Genomic DNA, 19,722 nt, shown 5'->3' with positions numbered 1-19,722 from the left:
AGCTTGCCCCCAGCTCTGGCACATGTAGACTTATCCCTACAAAACCCTGTGTGGCACTGCCAGGGCTCCTGGCAGCCCCTGCCCAGTGCTGACAGCATTTGGTGAGATCTCAGATCCCCCTTCCAGTAAAGGGAGCAGAGCTCTGGAAAACACAGGTCACCCTCCTCACCCCTTGGGGCCGTGCAGAGTGCCTGATGCCCAGAGCCCAACTCCCATCCCACAACATCCCCAGCACCCCATCCAGGATTTTGGGATGGGAAACTCCTGGTGTGGGCTCCGTGGTGCACCCCGTGTTCCCAGAGCTCTGCACCCACACGAGGGTGATGGCAGAGCTGAGAGCAGCCCACAGCCCACCCGTGGCTCTGCGTGCAGCAGGAGGGGCTGGAAATAGCCCGGCCTGCGGAGGGGACGCGCCGGAGACGCTCTCCAGAGCCAGTGGAAAATCTGACAGAGCTTTCCACACTTGACTGGGTTCCAGCAAAGCACCGATAGCACGGGGGGCCCTGGGGTTTCATGGAATGGTTTGGATGGGGAGCTTAGAGCTCATCCAGTCCCATCCCCTTCCACAGGCACCTTCCACTAGAGCAGGATGCTCCAGCCTGGCCTTGGACACTTCAGGGATGGGGCAGCCACAGCTGCTCTGGGCAGCAGCTCCCCCCGTGCTGGGGACCACAGGGGTGTTCACAAGAATTCAGCTGTGGAGCCACAGTGGCCACAGCCAGTGGGGAAGTGGCCAACCAGCCCAGCACCCCCAGAGCTTGTGCCAAGCACTCTGCTCTGACAGAGGGAGGGCTTAGCACAAGCTCTGCAGTTGTTATTTCCCAAAAAAATGCATGGTGAAGTGAAGAAAATAAGTAAAAACTTTTATTTAGACACATACTTAAACAAACAAACTCAGGACAACAAGAACAAACACAGAAATATTTACATAGTTGAGGAATAGTGCTGGAAAAATGACTTCAGCTCACCTGTGTTGAGTGGTAGAATTCAAAATTCATGTATTTTAGTACTACAAGATATTTCAAGAGGGATGTATAAATATTAAAGGATCTGGCATGTTCTAAAGTCAACTTTAACACTAAAATGACCACAATGTGTCAAATAATGGGAAGAGGGAAGTGTGGCAGTACTTGCTGGGCACGTGGCTCCAGTGTTCACCAAAAAGGGGATGTTCCTGTTTAAAAAGATCTAACTTACTTAAAACCAAGAAAAAAACAGCTCTGTGCACCAGTAATGAACAGTTTTGGAGTGGCTCACACTTGGTGAAGATTTCCTAGGCTGAGATGGTCTTTGGTGGGAGCTCTGGAGCGCTGCTGAAGGCTTGTTGTGGATCTGGAGTTTAAAGTTTTCCTAAGAACTCAAAACAGATCATCCTCAGAGGACTCCTCCAGGTACTGGACAGGTTTTTTGGCACGGCCAGGCCTGGCACGGGGCTGAGGTGCAGGGCTTTCATCACCAGAGTCAATGGTGAAGTTGTCTTCCTCTACCTTGGATTTCTGGAGGGAAAGCAGGAAAGGAATCATGGATCTGAGCACCCACAGGGAACACCATGATCTCCACACACCTGCTGTGCCACAGGGATGGTGGGAGCAGATCTGGAGTGTCTGACCCTTGTAGGGGAAAGGTTCTTATCCCAGAGAGTGCTGGGCACTGCCCAGGCTCCCCAGGGAATGGTCACAGCCCCAAGCACAGGGAGGGATTGCTGGGGTGTCCTGTGCAGGGCTGCGAGTTGGGCTCTGTGATTCTTGTGGGTCACTTCCAGCTCAGAATATTCCACGATTCCAGAATATTCCAACCCCTCCCCACACCCAGGTAGAGGTTTGACCTCCACCAGCTTTTCCTGACAGAAGAACCCACCCCACACTCCACTTCCCTCACTGCACAAACCTTTGATGCAACAGATTTGGCAGGCTTTGAGCCAAAATCTGAACCAGAATCTGAATCCAAGACGTTTGGCTGCCTCTTCACAGCCTTCCTGCCCTTGGCGTTGTCACCCTCGGCGTGCAGGGGTCCCTCCTTGGCTGCTGCCTTGGCTTTGGGTGCAGCCTTTTTCTTGGCCAGGATATCCATGATGGAGGGCTGGTTTTCTGGAACAGAGCACGGTGTTAAAACCCTGTTTTGCTCCTCTCTCGTTCCCGGTTTGGGAATTTCTTCCAACAGAAACAGGCTCTGTGCTGCTGAGGGGTCAGTGCACAGGTCGTCTCTGTTTGAAGCTGGGTTTTCTAGAAAGATCTCTCTTCCACAGATGGTGAGGAATGAGGTTGTTTATCTGCTCAGTTCCGCTACATTTAGAGGATCAAATTAAAGCGTCCCCAAAGCAATTTCCAGACTATTTCAGATTGAAAACTCCTGATCTCTCAAGGCTCCATAACCCATCTCAGACCTTCAAAATCCTGCACAGCAAGGAAGGAATTTCCCAGACACTCAACTCATTCCTTCTTACCGATATTTTCACTTTTTAAAAGAGCATCTTGAAGCACAGCTTCCAGTTCAGCTCGTTTCAGGCCATTTCTGAGTGATAACATGCTTTCTCAATTTAGGAGTGGAAGTAACACTATTTTCCTGCTGGGATCAACACTGAGTTGATTCCACTTGGAATATACAAAACAATGTCAAAATCTGGGGTTTAAAAATCCCTGAGTCAAATGCTGGAGATGGATCCAGCACTGAATAGATCAAACTAACCCCCAAAAGCTTGCCTGCTTTCTTCCCAAAAAGACACGAAGTAGAACATTGACTGCAAGACACAAATTCCACTCGGATTATCCCTGCCAAGTATTACATAGCACTGTAGGAAGCATTCACTTTTCCTGTTCCCAAACTGAAATTCCCTCCCTCCTAGCATGTCCAACATGAACTAGAACACGATATGTTTGGAAACAGACCTCAAACATGACAACCAGAGAACCTCTGCCACAAACCTCAGATCTTTGCTGAAATGCAAACTCCAGTTGCCCAGGCCCTGGAAGGCCAAGCGAAATCACTCGGACTGTTTCCCACAGGAATTATAATTGTTCTTTAAAACTGAGCTGCCCTTACCCTTGGTGGCTCCAGCCTTCTTGGCTGCAGCAGTTTTTTTGGGCACGGCCTTGGTGCTCGGCGCTGGGACGGATGGAGCTGCAGGAGCCTGGCTCACCTTGTCCTCAGGGACATCTGGGACTGGAATGGGATAAGGAAAGCAGAAAGTCAGCCTGAAACAGCCAGATTATCCCCTCTGCTCTTCCCTGTGCCCTGCTGAGGGATTACAGAGCAATGCACGTGGTTTAGAGGTCTCACACTCACCAGGAGCAGCACTTGGCACTGCCTTTTGCTTGGGAGCTTTTGCTGCTTTTTCAGTGGTTTCCCTGCAAAACAAAACCCCAAGTTTTTAATTCAGTTTATGAGGCACTAAATAGGGGAATTAAAAAAAAGCTTTTAAATTCTGTGTAGCATTAAGCACAACTAATTTCCAGTGATTATGGAAAAATACTCACTTGGGAGCAGGTTTGGGCTTGGGAGGAGCCTTTTTCTTCGAGTTTGTGTCCGATTCAGAGTTGCCTTCACTGTCACCCTGGAATTCAGAGTCCTCATCTGAGCTGGAGTGATTCGAGTCCGAAATGACCATGGGCTTGACTTTGGCTGATGGAAGAACACAGATGTGTTATTTTACACATTTGGCAATATGCTGCTCTGTTTATTTTTCAATATTTTAGCTACAGTTATTAAAAAATAAAGATCTGAATAAAAACTAGCAGATGCTGAGACTGCCAGGGAGAAGACTCCAAATGACAAAGTGTGTTCTGTCATTTGGAGCCTTCCAACCTCACCCACAACACATTTAATGTGCCAAGACAGTTGTGTAATTAAACCAAATAGCCATATTTCTCTAGTTGCCCATTTCTGCTTTTCCTTGAAAATGTGCACAAATGGTAGAAATATTTAATAGTTTCTGACAGTAAAATAAAGAAGCCTTTAAAAGATGATTTCTAAATGTGATCTGAGGCTCTGGGAGGTCCCAAATAGTCTGTTCCATTTGCTCCTCCACAAGGAGGACCATCCTTCTCCTGCATCCCTGTCCTCACTCACCTGCTGCCTGGCGAACCACTCGATCTCTTTGAGGAGGTGCTTCAAAGTCAGACTCTGAATCAGACCCTGAGTCAGACCAAGGGTTTCGTTTCTTGGTTTTCTTTAGAGGCTTGAAAGGCAGAGTGGCCTGTCTCTTAGCTCCTGAAAAATATTGGGAGGTAGGATGAACCAGCAAACTTCCATGTATAGCTCAGGCTCAGCAGTTCAAGCTCAGCTTAGAAATACACTGAGTTCAGAGGATTGTGGCTTAAACAAAGAGAAATAGGAATCTATCCTGCTTGACTGTTATCCAGGATCATTTTCTCACCCTACTTTTTCCAAAACTACTGATCCTAGGTGCTGCTCACCACCCTCAGGAAGAGGTCAGATAACCAAACTGACAACCCTTTCCCTCTTTATCTTGGAGGGAATAACATCAAAGCATTTACCTTGCTCAGTCTTCAGCTTCTGTGCTAATCTCTTCTTCAGGCCTGCAATCTCCTTCTCTCCGGATGTGTTTTCATCCTGATTCTCATCAAATTCAGTTTTTTCACTCTGCAGATGCAAGCAGATACCAAACAGTGAGTCAGCTCACAGAAAAGAGGCACATGGGGTAATGGAGGAGCTGCTTATTTTAGCCGTGTAAAAGGAGTGGTACAAGAAACCTAATTCTGTGAAATAAACTGTGTGTAGAATTGATTACAGACAGGATCTATAAATTGGACAGGATCTGCCCCCAAATCAGGTGACTTAAAAGGCAAAATCCAACATGAACAAAAACAGGAATTCTGGCCCCACTCCTGAGCACTCTGGTTCTGCTGCTGTGTGCTGGCTCTGGGGGGGATGGGGATGCAGGACAGGACAGGGTGGGATAAAAACAAAAGCAAGAGTTATTTGGAAAAACTGTTGGGTGGAATCATGTGGAGGAAAAGAGTGACCTGTGTGGCTTCCAGGGTCAAACAGGTGAAGGGATGGGTTATATCTCTCTGTTGGAAATGGCTGAATGACACAATTTTAACTAGTCCTATAAAAAGAGTTCAATCTTTTTTATCTCCTTGATACAGAGAACAATGATGGCATTAAGTGGGTGAAAGCATTGCTGGATATGTAAAGGCTGTTCTGGAGAAGGGAATGTACTGGCTGTGCTTCCTGCCTGCTAGAGGGTTTATCAAATTCCCAAGACACCTGGAACAACCTTACTTGCATCTGCCCCCCTTTCTGAGCTACCAGCCCATCCCTGGCGGTGCAATGTGCCAAAAATTTCCCTCTAAGCCACCTCCTGATATGTGAGTCTGTTCTCCTTCAGACTGAGATATCCCTGTTCCCAGTGTTTCCCAAATCCTGAGGTCCTGTCCCTCTCCTTGAACAACTGCTTAACAGGACAAGTCCAGCTAACAAGGAGACACATTTTTTAAGGCTGTACTGAAGAGGATGTAAAGGAACATTGAGCATTTGGAATGTTCCTTTTTACCTTTACTTTCTTTTTAGTTTTCTTCTCTGCCTCTGCCTTCATCTCAGCAGTGATCCGAGGAACAACCCTGATGCCATGAGGGGATGGCATTACTTCTGCCAGCTGGGCCTTCTTCACCTTTGCTTTCCCTCCTCCTTTCACCTTCAAAGGTTTGCCAACAATCCCTGCACTCTCATCCTGTGCTTGCTTGGCTTCCACTACCTGCAGAGGGGAGCATAAAATAACACAAAAAATTACAAAAGTCAACAAAGGGCTGGTGGATAAGATGAGGGAGTTCATTTTCCGCACTGAGCATTGACATACATCGAGTTCTTCAATGAAGGCAGCAAGGTCTTCCTTCCACAGGTCAGAGGGACTCTTGCGCTTAAGATCTTCCAGCTCCTTTTCCTAAAGGGAATCACAGATAAAAAAATCACTTAAAAATCATTAGTAACACATTTCAATCCAAAAAGAAACTGTATAACACATAATATATTGTAAAGATAATGCTTTTATAAGGAAAGGAAGGCACATACTTTGTTATCCCTCTGCTTGCAGAGCTCATCTTTCTTCTCCTTGGTCAGATACCACAGGGGCATATTCAGCAGGTAGTTGAAGTCTGGGCCAGAGGCTGCAGCTGATTCTTTGTTATTCTCTTCCTCCTCCTCCTCCTCTTCATCCTAAACGTGGATTTGAAACAAACATAAGTCAATAAAAACCCTGACACACATGGGTAGGGCTACTGATCAAACACAGAACCTCTTGAATCCTGCTAATTGAAAAGCAACTTGAGCCTCTCTAAGGATTACAAAGCCTCAGAGCTTGGGGCCAGTTTGGGCATATTCAAAGGATGACTGAGGCATTACCTTCTTTTGAGACTCCTTCCAAGCCTTCACGGGATCAGACTCGTACCCTCTCTGGATAAGAACTTGAATCAGCTCTTTCTTGGGTTTGTTTTCTGCAAACAGACATTTCAGGATTGTCACTCAGTGCCCACTACCAGTTGCTGTTAGGAGTGAGAGATGAGCTTCACAGTTTGGATCCTGTGGTTGTAGCTGCTCAGCATCCTACAGAGCTCCAAACCAGCCTTTCCACATCACAGCAGGGACATGTGGAAGAGCCTGAACAACACCTGGAAAACTCCTGTTTAGCAGGAGATTTGTCTGGGAAACATTGCTCTGGTATCAGCCAACAATGTTAATATTTTTCTTTGTTTCCATACATGCATTTCCTCTGTTTTAAGTAGTTTTTGAACTTGGGGGGAAAAAAGGTATGGTGGTATAAAACAGGTTTCATCATGACATGCAGGTGGAGAAAGAAACCCTTGATAGCTTGGTATAGCTTGCACCTCATTAGACATCACCCAGGAAATTTATGCTGTAAGTGCTCAACTACTGGAAATGCTTCAACTGGAATTTGCTCCTTTTTAAGGTATCAGAAGCCATCAACCATGAGACACAAATACAAATGAAACCAGCTCTGGCAGCCTTGGAACTACTTATTACAAAAAAAAAAAAAAACCAAGAAAATGCGTTTCAGGGGAATTATTTCTCTTGCAGAGTTCAGTCAGACAGACTCGAGCTGCTGGGATTACTGGGCTGCCTTCAGACACAAACCACAAAGCATCTTATGACACGTTGTCTGGCCGAGTCCTCCGTGAAGGCAGCGGAACACAGCCCGGCTTTTACACCGAGGGGGAAAGGTTGATTGAAAAATGTGAATGTTGGGAACAAAGATCTGCTTCTTTTTCTAGCTCATGATTCTCAGATGTTGTTGTTTGAGTATCATGTAAGTTTGAAACCTCCAGTCCACTGAGAACGTGATTTGGAGTATTTTTGCAGAGGTTCACCAAGATAATGGAGAGAGATACAGATTCTTAAGAATGCATTAAACAGCCAACACTGCCCCTTTCTAAACCCACAAATAATTAACTCTTACTCCTACCAAGTCAGAAATAAATGGGAATTATTGCTAAACTATTAAAAAATTCTCTCAAAATTTCTCAAACAGAGCAGGAAAGCTGCATTAAGTATCCCATTGTCATTATTATGTGTATAATACACAGACCAAGGATAGTCTGTGAAGCATTTTCCTCTCAGATGTCACAAGAACAGAGATAAGCCCTGGTGTGGTTTGTACAAACCAGCCTGAAGCTGAGGGGGTGCTGACAGAGCTCAAGAGATCACCCAGTTCTCCCAGCTGCAATCCAGTCACCAAGAACAACATACCAATGACAATTTTGCCATCTATTTTCTCCAGGATGAAGCGAGCCTGGTTGCTGAGCTTTGCAGACTCAGCACCCAGCATCCCAATAAGCCATTCCTTCCTCAAGCTGTAATATCGGAGCCGCAGCTCAAAGAACTCCTTAAGAATATCCTGGGGAGAGTCGTACTTCTTGAGAAAGCCAACATGGTCAAAAAGAACCTGGAGGAAAATGAAAGAACAAGGGTGTTATGATGATAAAACTGATTCCAAACCTGCTGAAAGTTACCTGTAACACAGGTGTGATGATACCAATGAATTATTAACCAACAGATTATCAAATCTCAGTGTTGTTGTAGAAACGACTTCAGTTTGTGGAGCACAGCAGCAGAGACAATTTTAGAATTTCAGTGATCTTGAATACAAGCAGTAGAGTTAAGGTTACTTGAATCTTAGAGCTCTGTGCAAGACAAACATCTCACATCAAAGCTTCACACATTGTCAGCAACCAGACATTCAGTGCCCCTGCTGCTGGCTCACAGAGCTCTGCTAACTGTGATTTCAGATCATTTTGCCTCCTTCAGGCAAACCATCCACTCTGGACCCACTCCTAAGCCAGCTCTTGACCTTTGAAAGCTGATTTAAAACCAGTAACAGCAGAAAAATCGAAGTGAATAGGTTACTGCCAAAGAGGATTTTTGTTCCACGCAACGACTGCAGCTGTCCACAGAGTCTGAGTTAAACCAAGAAATTCCTTCAGCAAATTCTGTCACGTACCATGGAGTTGCATGTTAAACTTGTTTGGAGTTTGAAGACCTTATGCAGCCCCACAGCTTCAGCTTCTGCTAGTTTATCTTCATTCATCTTCACCACAAACCTCACCGTGGTGTCTGTGTGATATTCTTTGTAGTCTGTGATTAGAGGGGGGGTCTTCTCAGTCCCATTCAACATCGGCTCCAGAACCTGCTCTTTATATGTCTGAGGAAAGAAACACAGTCAGATCCAAAACCCACTACTCACTTTTTGCTTTAAAGAGCAAACTGTGCATTCCCAGAGCAGATTGCCTGTTTATTACCTGTGTCCATGTTCTGACAGGCAGCTCAGTGATCTCGATGGTTGTAGAATCAAGGATGGACACTTCACCACTTATCACGTACTGATTAGGCCCCAGCTCATCTATGGTGCCTTTGAAATTCTTGTAACTGGGAAGCTGAGGAGCAAAAACACTGGATTCAGCTTTGTGTGGATGGCTCTTTTTTAAATTATGCCCAAAAAATGCTCAATATGAGCTCAATAACAAGCAAGACATTTGTTTTTTAATTATATTATTTACCATTGGCAGTGGATCTTCTCCATCCATCAGCCGACGGATATTGTTAACAACTTCTCTGATATCAAAGTTGGGGATTTTACAGGCCCAGCCAGTACCAATCCCTTCAGCCCCATTGACCAGCACCATTGGAATGATGGGCATGTACCACTCTGGCTCCACACGCTGGTTGTCATCATAGAGGAACCTCAGGACGTTGTCATCCATTGGTGGGAACACCAGGCGTGCCAGGGGACTGGAACACAGAAGGGAATTTAAGCCCAAATTCTTGTTACAGAACATGACTGCCATGCAAAAAGAAAGCTCCTTAATTTTTATTATCTTATCCAAATTTCTCTCTTTGGTTCTGCTTCTATTTTCATATTCTCTGCACTGATAGCCATGTTTCCATAATGGAATCTAGCACATCAATCTCACTTCAACTGTTGCTACTCTGAGCATGCAAGTATAGCCCAAAGTTTAAAAGGGAAAAATCCAACTTGCTTTTCATTCTAATTGCTGTAAAATGGAGTCCTTTAGTACAGCAAGAACTTTAGAATGCTGACCTGAGCATGGTGAAGATGTATCGAGGGCTGGCAGAGTCTTTGCCTCCGTGCAGCCTCGTGCCAAACTGACCAATGGGCTGGAGCAAGTTGAGGTTGTTGCTGCCCACGAAGTTTTGAGCCAAGTTAATGATGGTCATCATCAGTGCAGCCTGCAATAAAGGAGGTGCAAAGCTGAACATGCAGAATGGTTCAGGGGATGGACAAAGTAAGGCAACATTCACACCAAGAACTCAACTGATACAGAGGATAAACTCAATTGATGGAAAACTGGAGGAAAATGCATCTCAAGACCATCTCAAGTGTTCTAATGACCCATGTCTTTATCTATTGCTGTCTACCTGCTCTGAAACCTGCAGTGAACAATTCTGTCAGTCTCCACAGAGAACCTTGTGGTAGTGCTTAACTTTTCCTGATCCAAGCAGAAATGTTATTAACATCTGCCTAAATCCATCACAAATTAAGGAGGGTTTTCTTGTTCCACTTTTTGCATGAACTATCTTCCCATGAAGAACAGGACAGGCAGAGTGATCAATGTCAGATTAATTTAATACTGAAGAATTAATTGTGGAAACAGCTAAACAGCAACTTCCATTTGGTGTACACACTCAAACATCTAATTCTGCTTTAGAGGCATCTTAACTCACACCAACAGAAGGGCTTTTTGCCTTTTTTTTAAAGTGTTTTGCACACCCAGGCAGGTCCTTACCTCACCATGATGGTATGAGGACATCTCAGCGACAGAACCAGCCAGCTGAGCAACCTTCACCTCCCGCTTATCGTTTCGTTTGAAGCAGGTGAACAAAACCTTCCTCTGACCTGGCTTCAAACCTGTATGAAAATAGAAAAGACCTCGTGGTTAGAACATGTGATGTGATGCACTTGGCTCTCTAGAGATGCAAGAACTGCTTAAAGATTCTCTACCAGCTGAGTAAGGTACTGGCAATAAATTACTACAAAATGGACACGACATTTCATCCAAAAATGAAAAAATCTTAGACTGCAGAAACAGACTTCAGGATACTGACCCAGAAACCTCAGCCTGTTCCCTGTCTCCGATGTGACATCAAACACCCATTTCCTCAGTTCTGGGGATACACCATGCAGAATCATGACTTAGAAATCACTTACCATCAACCAGTGATGGGATTGATCTCTCATTATCTGAGTTTGAGAACAGCACTAACTCCTTGTTGATGAAGTCGTTGTATGTCAGGTAATCAGTGTTTTTCCCATACAGGTATTCCTAAGAAAAACAGAGAGGAGATTGCCTTAATTTTAACAGGGCCTAATCAGTTCCTTGGCTAGTTTCAATGAAATGGGAACTCCTTGTAAGACCAGCTAAATACAGCTCAAGTGATGACGCCCTTTGCATGGCAAAGGGAAACACTTCCCAGGATGCATTATTTCCCCCATTTTGGGGAAAATAAAGACTTCATCTGCCTCTGCTTGTGTTACCATTTTCCTATTGATACAGTAACTTGAAAGATGAGAGTTAAAAATGAAGTTGACAGCTGGATAATTGACAATGAAGCTACACTGATAATATGAGAGAAGAAGCTGCTCTGCAAAATCCTGACACGTTTTCAACATTCTATAATCCAGACCTGACTCACTGACTGAGCTGTGTGCAGCTCTGGAGTGCTGGGATGAAGCTGAGAACAGCCCCAGGCAGAGACTGGAAACCAGTTTCCTTATAAACATAAACCTTTTACCTCTGGTAGACCGTGCAGCTTCCGTTGTCTTCTATCCTCCATGAAATTAGTCAGCCACTCCTTTCTCTCTTCTATCTTCTTCTTGCTAAAGGCCTGGATGTTACAAAATGAAAAGTAACTCAGTTCCAGAACATTCTGTGGTTGTGCACTATTGGATCACTTGAGGAAAAGGAAGAGCTTAACCAGGAGAACAACATGCTAAACAGGCTGATTTAAGAGCCCAAGAAATGCAATAAAAAGGTTCTGTAGCTAAACATATTAAGAGCATAATTTCCACCACTCTGTAGAAGACAGAGTGGTTAGGTTTAAATTTATAGATTTTTAATATAATAACAGAAGACTATAGCAGATTTGAGAGGAAATTAATACTTTGGGGAAGAACTTGATGTTTTAGCATTGCCTAACAACGCTGAATATTTAAGAATCAAAGATCAGCTAAGGTGAAGTTCACAGAAAAAAGAACTGTTTTAATCCACTGCTTTGCACTGGGGAAGGACGAGGAGATCTAACTTGGAGAAAACTGCAGAATACACAGAAAAATGTTGAAGGAATATTTACTATTGTGTCTGAAAATGTCAATTGGTTTGCAGTGATTAGTTTGTTCCAAGCTATATTTAAAGCCCATCACTAAAAGGGTACTCTTGCCCTGAGGTTGAGGGGCAGATTCGATGCTCCTGGTTCAACTAAAGCTGTAGCCTTGGTAACAGAGATTGTCTCCAGCCCAAAGGCCTCCAAGAGCATTTTAAGAGAAAATACAGAGCACTCTACAAGGTGAAATACCAAAGGTAGTAAGTCAGCAATTAAATCAAGTGTTAGTTACCAGGGTGATCGCAGCATCATCTGCAGGCCCAGAATACTTGAAGCCAATTCGGTGTTTTGCCATATCTGCAAAGTATTCTTTGGCTTCCTTCGACGTGCTGGTACCCAAACCTGCAGGGACAGGAGAGGTGATCCTAATTACTTTTTGCCAAATTAAAGTAATTCAAAGAAATATTTTGCTACGCCCAGTTTTTGTGATGCACCATATGAATATACAGTGTGAAGATATCTTCCTGAAAACTTAAGTTACTTCAAAATGAAATGTATCACAAAAGTAATAAAAATTACAATTAAGTGAGCAGTGGCATGCAGTGGTTTTGGATTTTGTCTGTAATTCCTGTAGCTAACTGAAATCTAATTGGAATATCATAGGAGGAAAGAGACTTGGAGGACACCCAGTCCAAATCCTTTCTGCATCAAATCATCAATGCTCTCACTTGGATCAGTTTCACCACATTAAGTTTTTACAAACCTTTGTAGTACTTGATTTTCCATGAGTTGTAGTTCTGTGTACTGGCTTTCCATTCTTCAAACTCAGGAATGCTGTAGAATGCAATTTCTTCTTTGTTTTTAAAAGCCTACAATGGACGAACATTTTAACTGTGAAATGAAAGGCATTTTTGGGCAACGGATCCTCAGTCATTCACCTCATCCTCCCACAGCCCTCACCTTTATGATGGGGGTAATGAATTCCTCCAAAAAATTGTGTCTTAGAAGAGATGGCCAATTGTGATGGATGAAGTTAATCAGCAAACCTTTGATGTGTGATCCATCCTGATCCTGAATTATAAAAGAAAAACAAACCATATTTTATCATGGAATGATGGGAATGACAATTGTTGGCTTAATAGTAAATGACTCTGTAATTCCAGCTAACTGACCCTATTAACTTTCACCTCTGAAAAGGTGGCCATGTGTTAATTGCTGAAAATGAAGAGAAAGAGAGAAGGTATTCTTGGTGAAAAAAGGTGTCAAGGACTGGTCAAGGACTTTGAATCAGCACAATGGAGAGACGTGTTTAGGTGTTTGATGTAACTCACCGTTTTACTTTTTTTGTGGCTGAAAAGACATTTTGACCCACAAAAATGTAAAATGGGAAAAAGAAACACAGAGAATTGGGTACAACAATAGCAGCAGTTAGAGAAATATTTTCTTCCTATTTATTTAAGTGCTAATTGTTATCGTCTCCCAACTTCCAATTTTAATGAACCTAACCTGATCTGTCATGATCATAATCTTTCCATAGCGAAGACTTTTTAAAGATTCTTGATCTTCATAGTTCTTTTTATACTGCAAACCCACAATCTTGATGATGTTGTTGATTTCAGCATTTTCCATAATCTGAAAGAGATCACACAGGATAAAAACTTGATTTTCACACTCAAAATGTAGCTCAAGAAAGTATAAAATTAAGTGAGTCATTGGCCGAGTTCTGTCCTGCTGGGGTTTTTTTTTTGCTGTTTAGAAACTTGTAATTTCTAATGGTTAAACTAGTCTAGATAATTCAAAGCATTTTCCAACCCACAACATGAACATTATCCCCTCAGGCAAATCACTGAACAGCACTTAATCAATATTCCCACTTAACCAGTGAGGCAGGCTCAAGGTGAGGGAAGACTCAGGTGTTTAAGACACTGCTCCTTGGAGTTCCAGTGCTCCAGGTGCAGCTGCACCAACTCATTGCACAAATCACACCACACCTTCCAACACGTAACTGTAACCATTTTCCAACCAACCTGCTTATGAGAAGCTTCCCTGACATTGAGGATTTTCCCACGAAGAGGAAATACTCCATATTTGTCTCTACCAACCACTCCCAGACCAGAAACAGCCAGAGTCTTGGCTGAGTCTCCCTCAGTCAGGATCAGTGTACAATCTAAAGAATTCTTGCTGCCTAAAAAAAGAAGAAAATCGAGTCAGTTTTCTACTTAAGAAATGAAATCCAAGGCTGCACATTCACGACTGAACAAGTATAAATAATCTTTTAAGGCAGTTTTTTTGGCACTGCACACAGTAAATGGGGATAATGTAAATGTAAATGGGACTGCAAAATGGGAGTAAAACTATAATGACAGGTTTTCTTTTCTCACTTCTCCTTAGGAGACAAATCTTTTGTTCAACGAACAAGTTTTAACTGTTTTTCAATGAACTGGTTACAAAGGATGTCAAATACTTACCAGCATCGTTGGCATCATCCAGTTTAGGAACACCCTTAATCTTGGAATGTTTCACAGCTGAACATTTCTTATTCAGCTGGTTCTGAGCTTTAAATTTTACCCAATTTAGGATACTTTCAACAATGCCACAGCCAACTGCCTGCAATACAAAACGCAATCCAAAGCTGTGGGAAAAGCCTCAACAATGCCAGAAACTTTTGTTACATATTTTTACAGACATCTTGACTGCCCATGTACATCAGGACTTACACCCTTAATGAATTTTTCACTCAGTTTACAGGTAGAGCCGAAGTTCTTTGCCTGCAGAGTCATGTTCTCCTTAGTCTGAGAGTCAAAGGTTGGATTTTCAATTAAGGCATTCACAAAAATCCACATGTGGTTCTTCACCTGTAGTTAAATACAAAAAGGATCACACACTGGACAGGCTCAACTCACCTGTCAATCACACAGTGAGGGGATCACTCAGATCACTGTAGGGTTTGGAATTTTCGTAGATATTTTGTTAATTTTGAACAGCTAATGATCATTCATGAAGTGTTAGATGATTTGGGACACCAAGGAATTGGCATCTCTCCACCTCAAGAGGTGTTATCTAACAGATAGTGAGGTTTAGTGCGTCTTCACTGACTTGCAAAGGGAGGTTAATTGGCTTAAACTGGACAATATGAGACTTCTACAATTAGCAATCTGCTATATATTGTCTGCACAACGAAAATGTGTTATTAATTAATGCTGCTATGCATTAAGCTGAAGTTCTAATTTGCAGTAATGCTCAAGTTGTGCTTCCCACTTGGAAAATTCTGACATTGTACCTGGAAAGGCTTCACTCCAACTCCGTTTTTGTTCTTCTTCTTCACAACATCAATGATTTTCGTCACGAGCTGGTCAGCCACATAATCAACGTGTCTGCCACCCTGAGGAGAATGGGACATGGACCTGGGATTGAGGCCACTAAAACCCACAAAACGATAAATATCTATTTAAAACCTTAAGGGCATTCTTTGCAACATTATTTTTCACTAACACAAGTACACTTACAAATAACCAAGAATGTGAAAGGTGAAGAGTAAGGCACTAGCTTGATTAAACACACTGAGGAGTTTTACCTTTGTGGTGGCAATGCTGTTAACAAAGCTGACTTGCTGGAAGCCTTTTTCACTCAAAGTCAAGCACACTTCCCATCGGGGATTCACTTCCTCGTGGATAACTTTAAGTGCATTCCCAGTTTCATCGACCTTATCCTTCAGATAGAGGTCCACATAGCTGCGGAATCCTTTCACCTGCAAGCAGATGAGAGCAGACAACTGGTTGATAATAGCTCCTATAAATACTTAATTCACATCCTCCTGCAAAAAAAATCCCTCCTGTATGTGTTTCTTTGCTCTATGTGATGATAGAAATGGTCTCAAAGGAATCTCACTGGTTAAATGGCACAAAAAACGAAGATATTTGTGTTTTCTTTTCAACGCTCACTTACAGGAAGCCTCTGGCCATTCAGGAAAACTTTGACATCCTTTGTGGATCCAGCAATATCATAGGCTCTTCGAGACATCAGTGCTACAATGTCCTTATCCAGAACAGTCATTTTGAATTTGGACAGATCGGGTTGGAAAGTGACACAGGTGTAATCATCTCCATCAAAGTATTTCAGCTTCATTTCTCCAGCCTTTGCCATGTTGTCTGTCCAGGTCTGAGGAAAGGAGCTTTGGTGAGTTGCAAGTCAAACACACACACACATAACTACCTTAGTTTTTAAAAGCAGTAAGATGGTTTATGTCTTTTAGATATCTTTAAATTAAACAAAACCTCTGGTTAAAAACCAGATTCTGATGCTGTCTGCTAATTTAATTATTCCTTTGAATTACATTTTGTGGGTCAAATTTACTCTAATCACACTGAACTAGTTTTGAAACAAAACCTGAGGGTCTCATTTGAAAACCTCAGGTATAAACTCCTTGGAAAGAAAAGTGCTCCTACCTGCTTGAATAACTTCTTGTATTCACGACATCCAGTTTCCACAGTAAACTTTGTGCTGAATATGTTGCACAGTTTGGCTCCATAACCATTTCTCCCCCCTGGAATTAGAAGGAACACAGACTTGTGTTATTCTCTTTGTCCAAAACCATCTAAAAGAATCCAAGACTAACTGGAGTTTGTCAATGTCCACCCAATCCAAAGACAACTGTCAACAAGCAACAATATTCTACAAGCTCAGTATGCAACTACAAACTTTGATTTAGTTAGGCTTTAAGAAAATATTCAAAAACAATTTTCCCTGTTCCCATGTTTGCACTGTTATTATGATTAAACAGAGCACAGAGCCTCCTCTGATAGATTCAGAATGTCATTTTCATAGAATCACAGAATGGTTTGGGTTGGAAGGGACCTTAAAGCCCATCCAGTCCCACTATTTGCTGTAGGCTGGGCACCTTCAACTAGCCCAGGTTGCTTCAAGCCCTGTCCAACCTGGCCTTGGACACTTCCAGGGATGGGGCATGCACAGCTTCTCTAGGCAACCCATGCCAGGGCCTCACCACCCTCACAGGGAGGAATTTCTTCTGTATATCTCACCTAAATTTCCCCTATTTCAGTTTTCAGACTGCATCAAGGATCCCCTTCCTGCCCTTTTCACACTCTTGGAGCTGCTCAGAGATATTAGTGCATATCTGAGCCTTCCTCACCTGTGACTTTCTTCTCATTGTCATCGTAGTTGCTGGATGTCAGCAGCTGTCCAAAGATCAGAGCAGGCACATAGACCTTCTCCACTTTGTGCTCAACAACTGGGATACCTTTCCCGTTGTTCCACACACTGATTGTGTTGTTCTCTCTGGGGAGGGGAAAAAAAAAAAAGTGTGTTTTTAAAGCTGCAAATGGCTGAGCTGTGAAAGAAGTCACCAAAAGGCTCTGGGGAAAGGCACCATTTCACCAGGAGCAAATCTGTGCTCAGCAAGTGCAGCAGCTGCCAGCAGAGGGGGGACAGGCAACACAGAAATGCCCAGACCTGCACATGCTGGCTCTGAAATGGACCCACACACAAAACCCCTGTCTGTGCTCCATCAGGATGAACAGGGAGAGGAAGAGGTGGGAAACCACAGCAAGGAAAGAGCAGATGTTTCCCCAGTCAGCCTCTGTAAGATACCAGGGGACTAAGCAGAGAGAAAGGCTTTCACAATGGTGAATTAAATTTGGGCTAGCTCAGATCAGCCCCACAGCCCTGCAGTGCCACAATACAATGTTTCAAACAATGAACCCAAACTTACACATCAATTGTGACTTTAATGCACGACATGTTTTTATCCCTCTGCTTGTTGTCTGCAGCATTGACTAGAAAAGAAAGAGAATATTGGTGTTTTTTATTACATTTTCAATCAAGGGAAAACTATGAAGTCTTCCAGTAGAATGAACACAAAAACTCACTACGGTGTTACTAATAATCACCTCAGCATGAAAATATTTTGCAAATTACAAAGAGGAGTGCAAGTTATCACGGAATTATGAAGGTTGGAAATGATCTCTGAATTCCTCCAGTGCAACCATTGACATAAAAGGGAGAATTCTGGGCAGAACGAAATCAGGTTTGTAATTGGATTTTTGAATTTTTTTTCCTTTTGTTTGTTTGAATGGCTTGCTATGAAGCAGTGCTAATAAGTTCTTGATAATTTTTGTTTAGCTCCAGTTTCTTCCATTCAAACCCCGTTAATAACCCATCACTCACTGACTCAACGGATGTCAGCTTACCCAGAATCTCATCGAAGATTTTGTACAAGCCAGGCACAAAGGTCACATCTCTGCAGTTGAGGCCAATGCCTTCATCATAAACCCACATTTGCTGTAAAAAAAAAAAAAGAGTTTGTAAGTGACCAGGTACAACCCCTCCTTTGTGCCGTCCGTTTGTAAAGCAGATGTTTTGCGATTGATAAGCATGACTGATAAGATGCTTTGTGCTTTGTAAACAGCTGCTGAGGACTCCCCGCCTGCCCCGAGGTGCTCGGGGGGCTCAGCCCCGCTCCCCGCGCTCCTACCTGGGTGACGAGCTCCACGGAGCCGATGTAGGTGTCTGGCCGGAGCAGGATGTGCTCCAGCTGCGTCTTTTTCTGGTAGATGTGCTCCACCGAGAGCTTCTTGGGGCCGTCGGGCTTGCTGACGAGGATGTTCTCCTTGGCGGGCTGGCGGGGCACAGGCGGCGGCCGTGAGGGGCGGACAAGGGGAACACGAGGGGCCGGGGAGAGAAGGGATCGGGCTTGGGGGCGCGGAGAGAACCGCAATGGCAGAGGAGAGGAAGGGCTGGGGAAAGGGCGGAGAGAGGAACCCGGGCAGACCCTGAGGGAGACCCAAGCGGGGCGGCGAAGGACCCGGGGGGATGCTGAGGGGGACCGGGGAGAACTCGCGGGTTCCCGAGAGCCCGAGGGGACGGTGTGGCGGGGGATCACGGAGCCCCGCAGGGTCGGGGGCAGCGGTCGCAGGACGTACCCGGAGGGGCGACTGGGGCTGCGAGAGCTCCATGGCGATGGCGGTGGCGGCAGCGGCTGAGGCGGTGGCGGTAGCGGCTGAGGCGGTGATGGCGGCGCCAACGTCCCCTTCAAACCTCTCCTCGTCCCGCCGAAACGCGCAGCCAATCCCCGCTCGCCGCCCATGGAGCTCTGCCAATCGCAGCGTGGGGGCGGGCACACGGCTAGAGCTCTGCCCGCCCTCTGGCCAATCAGAGGCCGCGCCGCGCGTTCAAACCGGCTAGTCGGGAGGGAGAGCGGTGAGATTGGCAGCGAGATTGACCAATAGAAGAGCGAGAGGGGGGCGCCGAGGCTGCCCGTTTGCCGTTGGTGGTGGGACATACTGGGACACACTGGGAATCACTGGGATACGCTGGGATACACTGGACTGGCCTTGGACATGCACTGGGATACACTGGGCAGACTTTGAACACCCACTGGGATATACTGGGAATCACTGGGATACACTGGGAATCACTGGGTTACACTGGACAGAGCCTGGACACCCACTGGGATACACTGGGCAGACCTTGGACACCCACTGGGATATACTGGGAATCACTGGGATACACTGGACAGAGCCTGGACACCCACTGGGATATACTGGGAATCACTGGATACACTGGACAGAGCCTGGACACCCACTGGGATACACTGGGAATCACTGGGATGCACTGGACAGACCTTGCACACCCACTGGGATATACTGGGCAGACCTTGGACACCCACTGGGATATACTGGGAATCACTGGGATACACTGGACAGACCTTGCACACGCACTGGGATACACTGGGAATCACTGGGATACACTGGACAGAGCCTGGACACCCACTCGGATACACTGGGAATCACTGGGATGCACTGGGATACACTGGACAGAGCCTGGACACCCACTGGGAATCACTGGGATGCACTGGGATTCACTGGGAAGGCCTCAGGAACCCACAGGAATACA

The 19,722-nt window shown here is 44.6% G+C and overlaps 1 protein-coding gene across 1 annotated transcript; it reads right to left on the bottom strand.

Moving 5' to 3' along the window:
• Positions 1 to 851: 851 nt before the first annotated feature.
• On the bottom strand, positions 852 to 18,868 carry TOP2A (DNA topoisomerase II alpha). The gene is made up of 35 exons (XM_064399778.1): positions 18,750 to 18,868; positions 18,302 to 18,445; positions 18,018 to 18,108; positions 17,540 to 17,603; positions 16,961 to 17,106; positions 16,257 to 16,354; positions 15,757 to 15,969; positions 15,386 to 15,559; positions 15,092 to 15,193; positions 14,529 to 14,666; positions 14,280 to 14,418; positions 13,839 to 13,996; positions 13,318 to 13,443; positions 12,772 to 12,882; positions 12,575 to 12,680; positions 12,104 to 12,213; positions 11,284 to 11,376; positions 10,700 to 10,814; positions 10,278 to 10,399; positions 9,572 to 9,720; positions 9,030 to 9,261; positions 8,772 to 8,906; positions 8,474 to 8,674; positions 7,723 to 7,918; positions 6,361 to 6,452; positions 6,031 to 6,174; positions 5,819 to 5,902; positions 5,516 to 5,716; positions 4,494 to 4,599; positions 4,066 to 4,206; positions 3,474 to 3,618; positions 3,283 to 3,344; positions 3,040 to 3,159; positions 1,888 to 2,087; positions 852 to 1,496 (listed from the first exon to the last, which is right to left on the bottom strand). Exons 1-35 carry the CDS (start codon positions 18,780 to 18,782, stop codon positions 1,359 to 1,361), a joined length of 4,629 nt encoding a protein of 1,542 aa, XP_064255848.1. The 5' UTR covers positions 18,783 to 18,868; the 3' UTR covers positions 852 to 1,358.
• Positions 18,869 to 19,722: the final 854 nt, after the last annotated feature.

This window comes from Passer domesticus, chromosome 27, assembly GCF_036417665.1.
Source record: "Passer domesticus isolate bPasDom1 chromosome 27, bPasDom1.hap1, whole genome shotgun sequence".
In the NCBI taxonomy this organism is placed as follows: domain Eukaryota; kingdom Metazoa; phylum Chordata; class Aves; order Passeriformes; family Passeridae; genus Passer; species Passer domesticus.
Note: the sequence above shows the minus strand (reverse complement) of the source record. Positions and strands in the feature narration are given on the sequence as shown.

Bases quoted from the DNA above. Each gene is read 5' to 3' on its own strand.
- TOP2A (XM_064399778.1), bottom strand. From the start codon at position 18,782: ATGGAGCTCTCGCAGCCCCAGTCGCCCCTCCGG. The intron at 18,109-18,301 runs GTAGGAGCGCGG...TTTTTTTTACAG, and splicing joins CCGTGGAGCTCGTCACCCAG to CAAATGTGGGTTTATGATGA. The intron at 17,604-18,017 runs GTAAGCTGACAT...TTTCTTTTCTAG, and splicing joins AATCTTCGATGAGATTCTGG to TCAATGCTGCAGACAACAAG.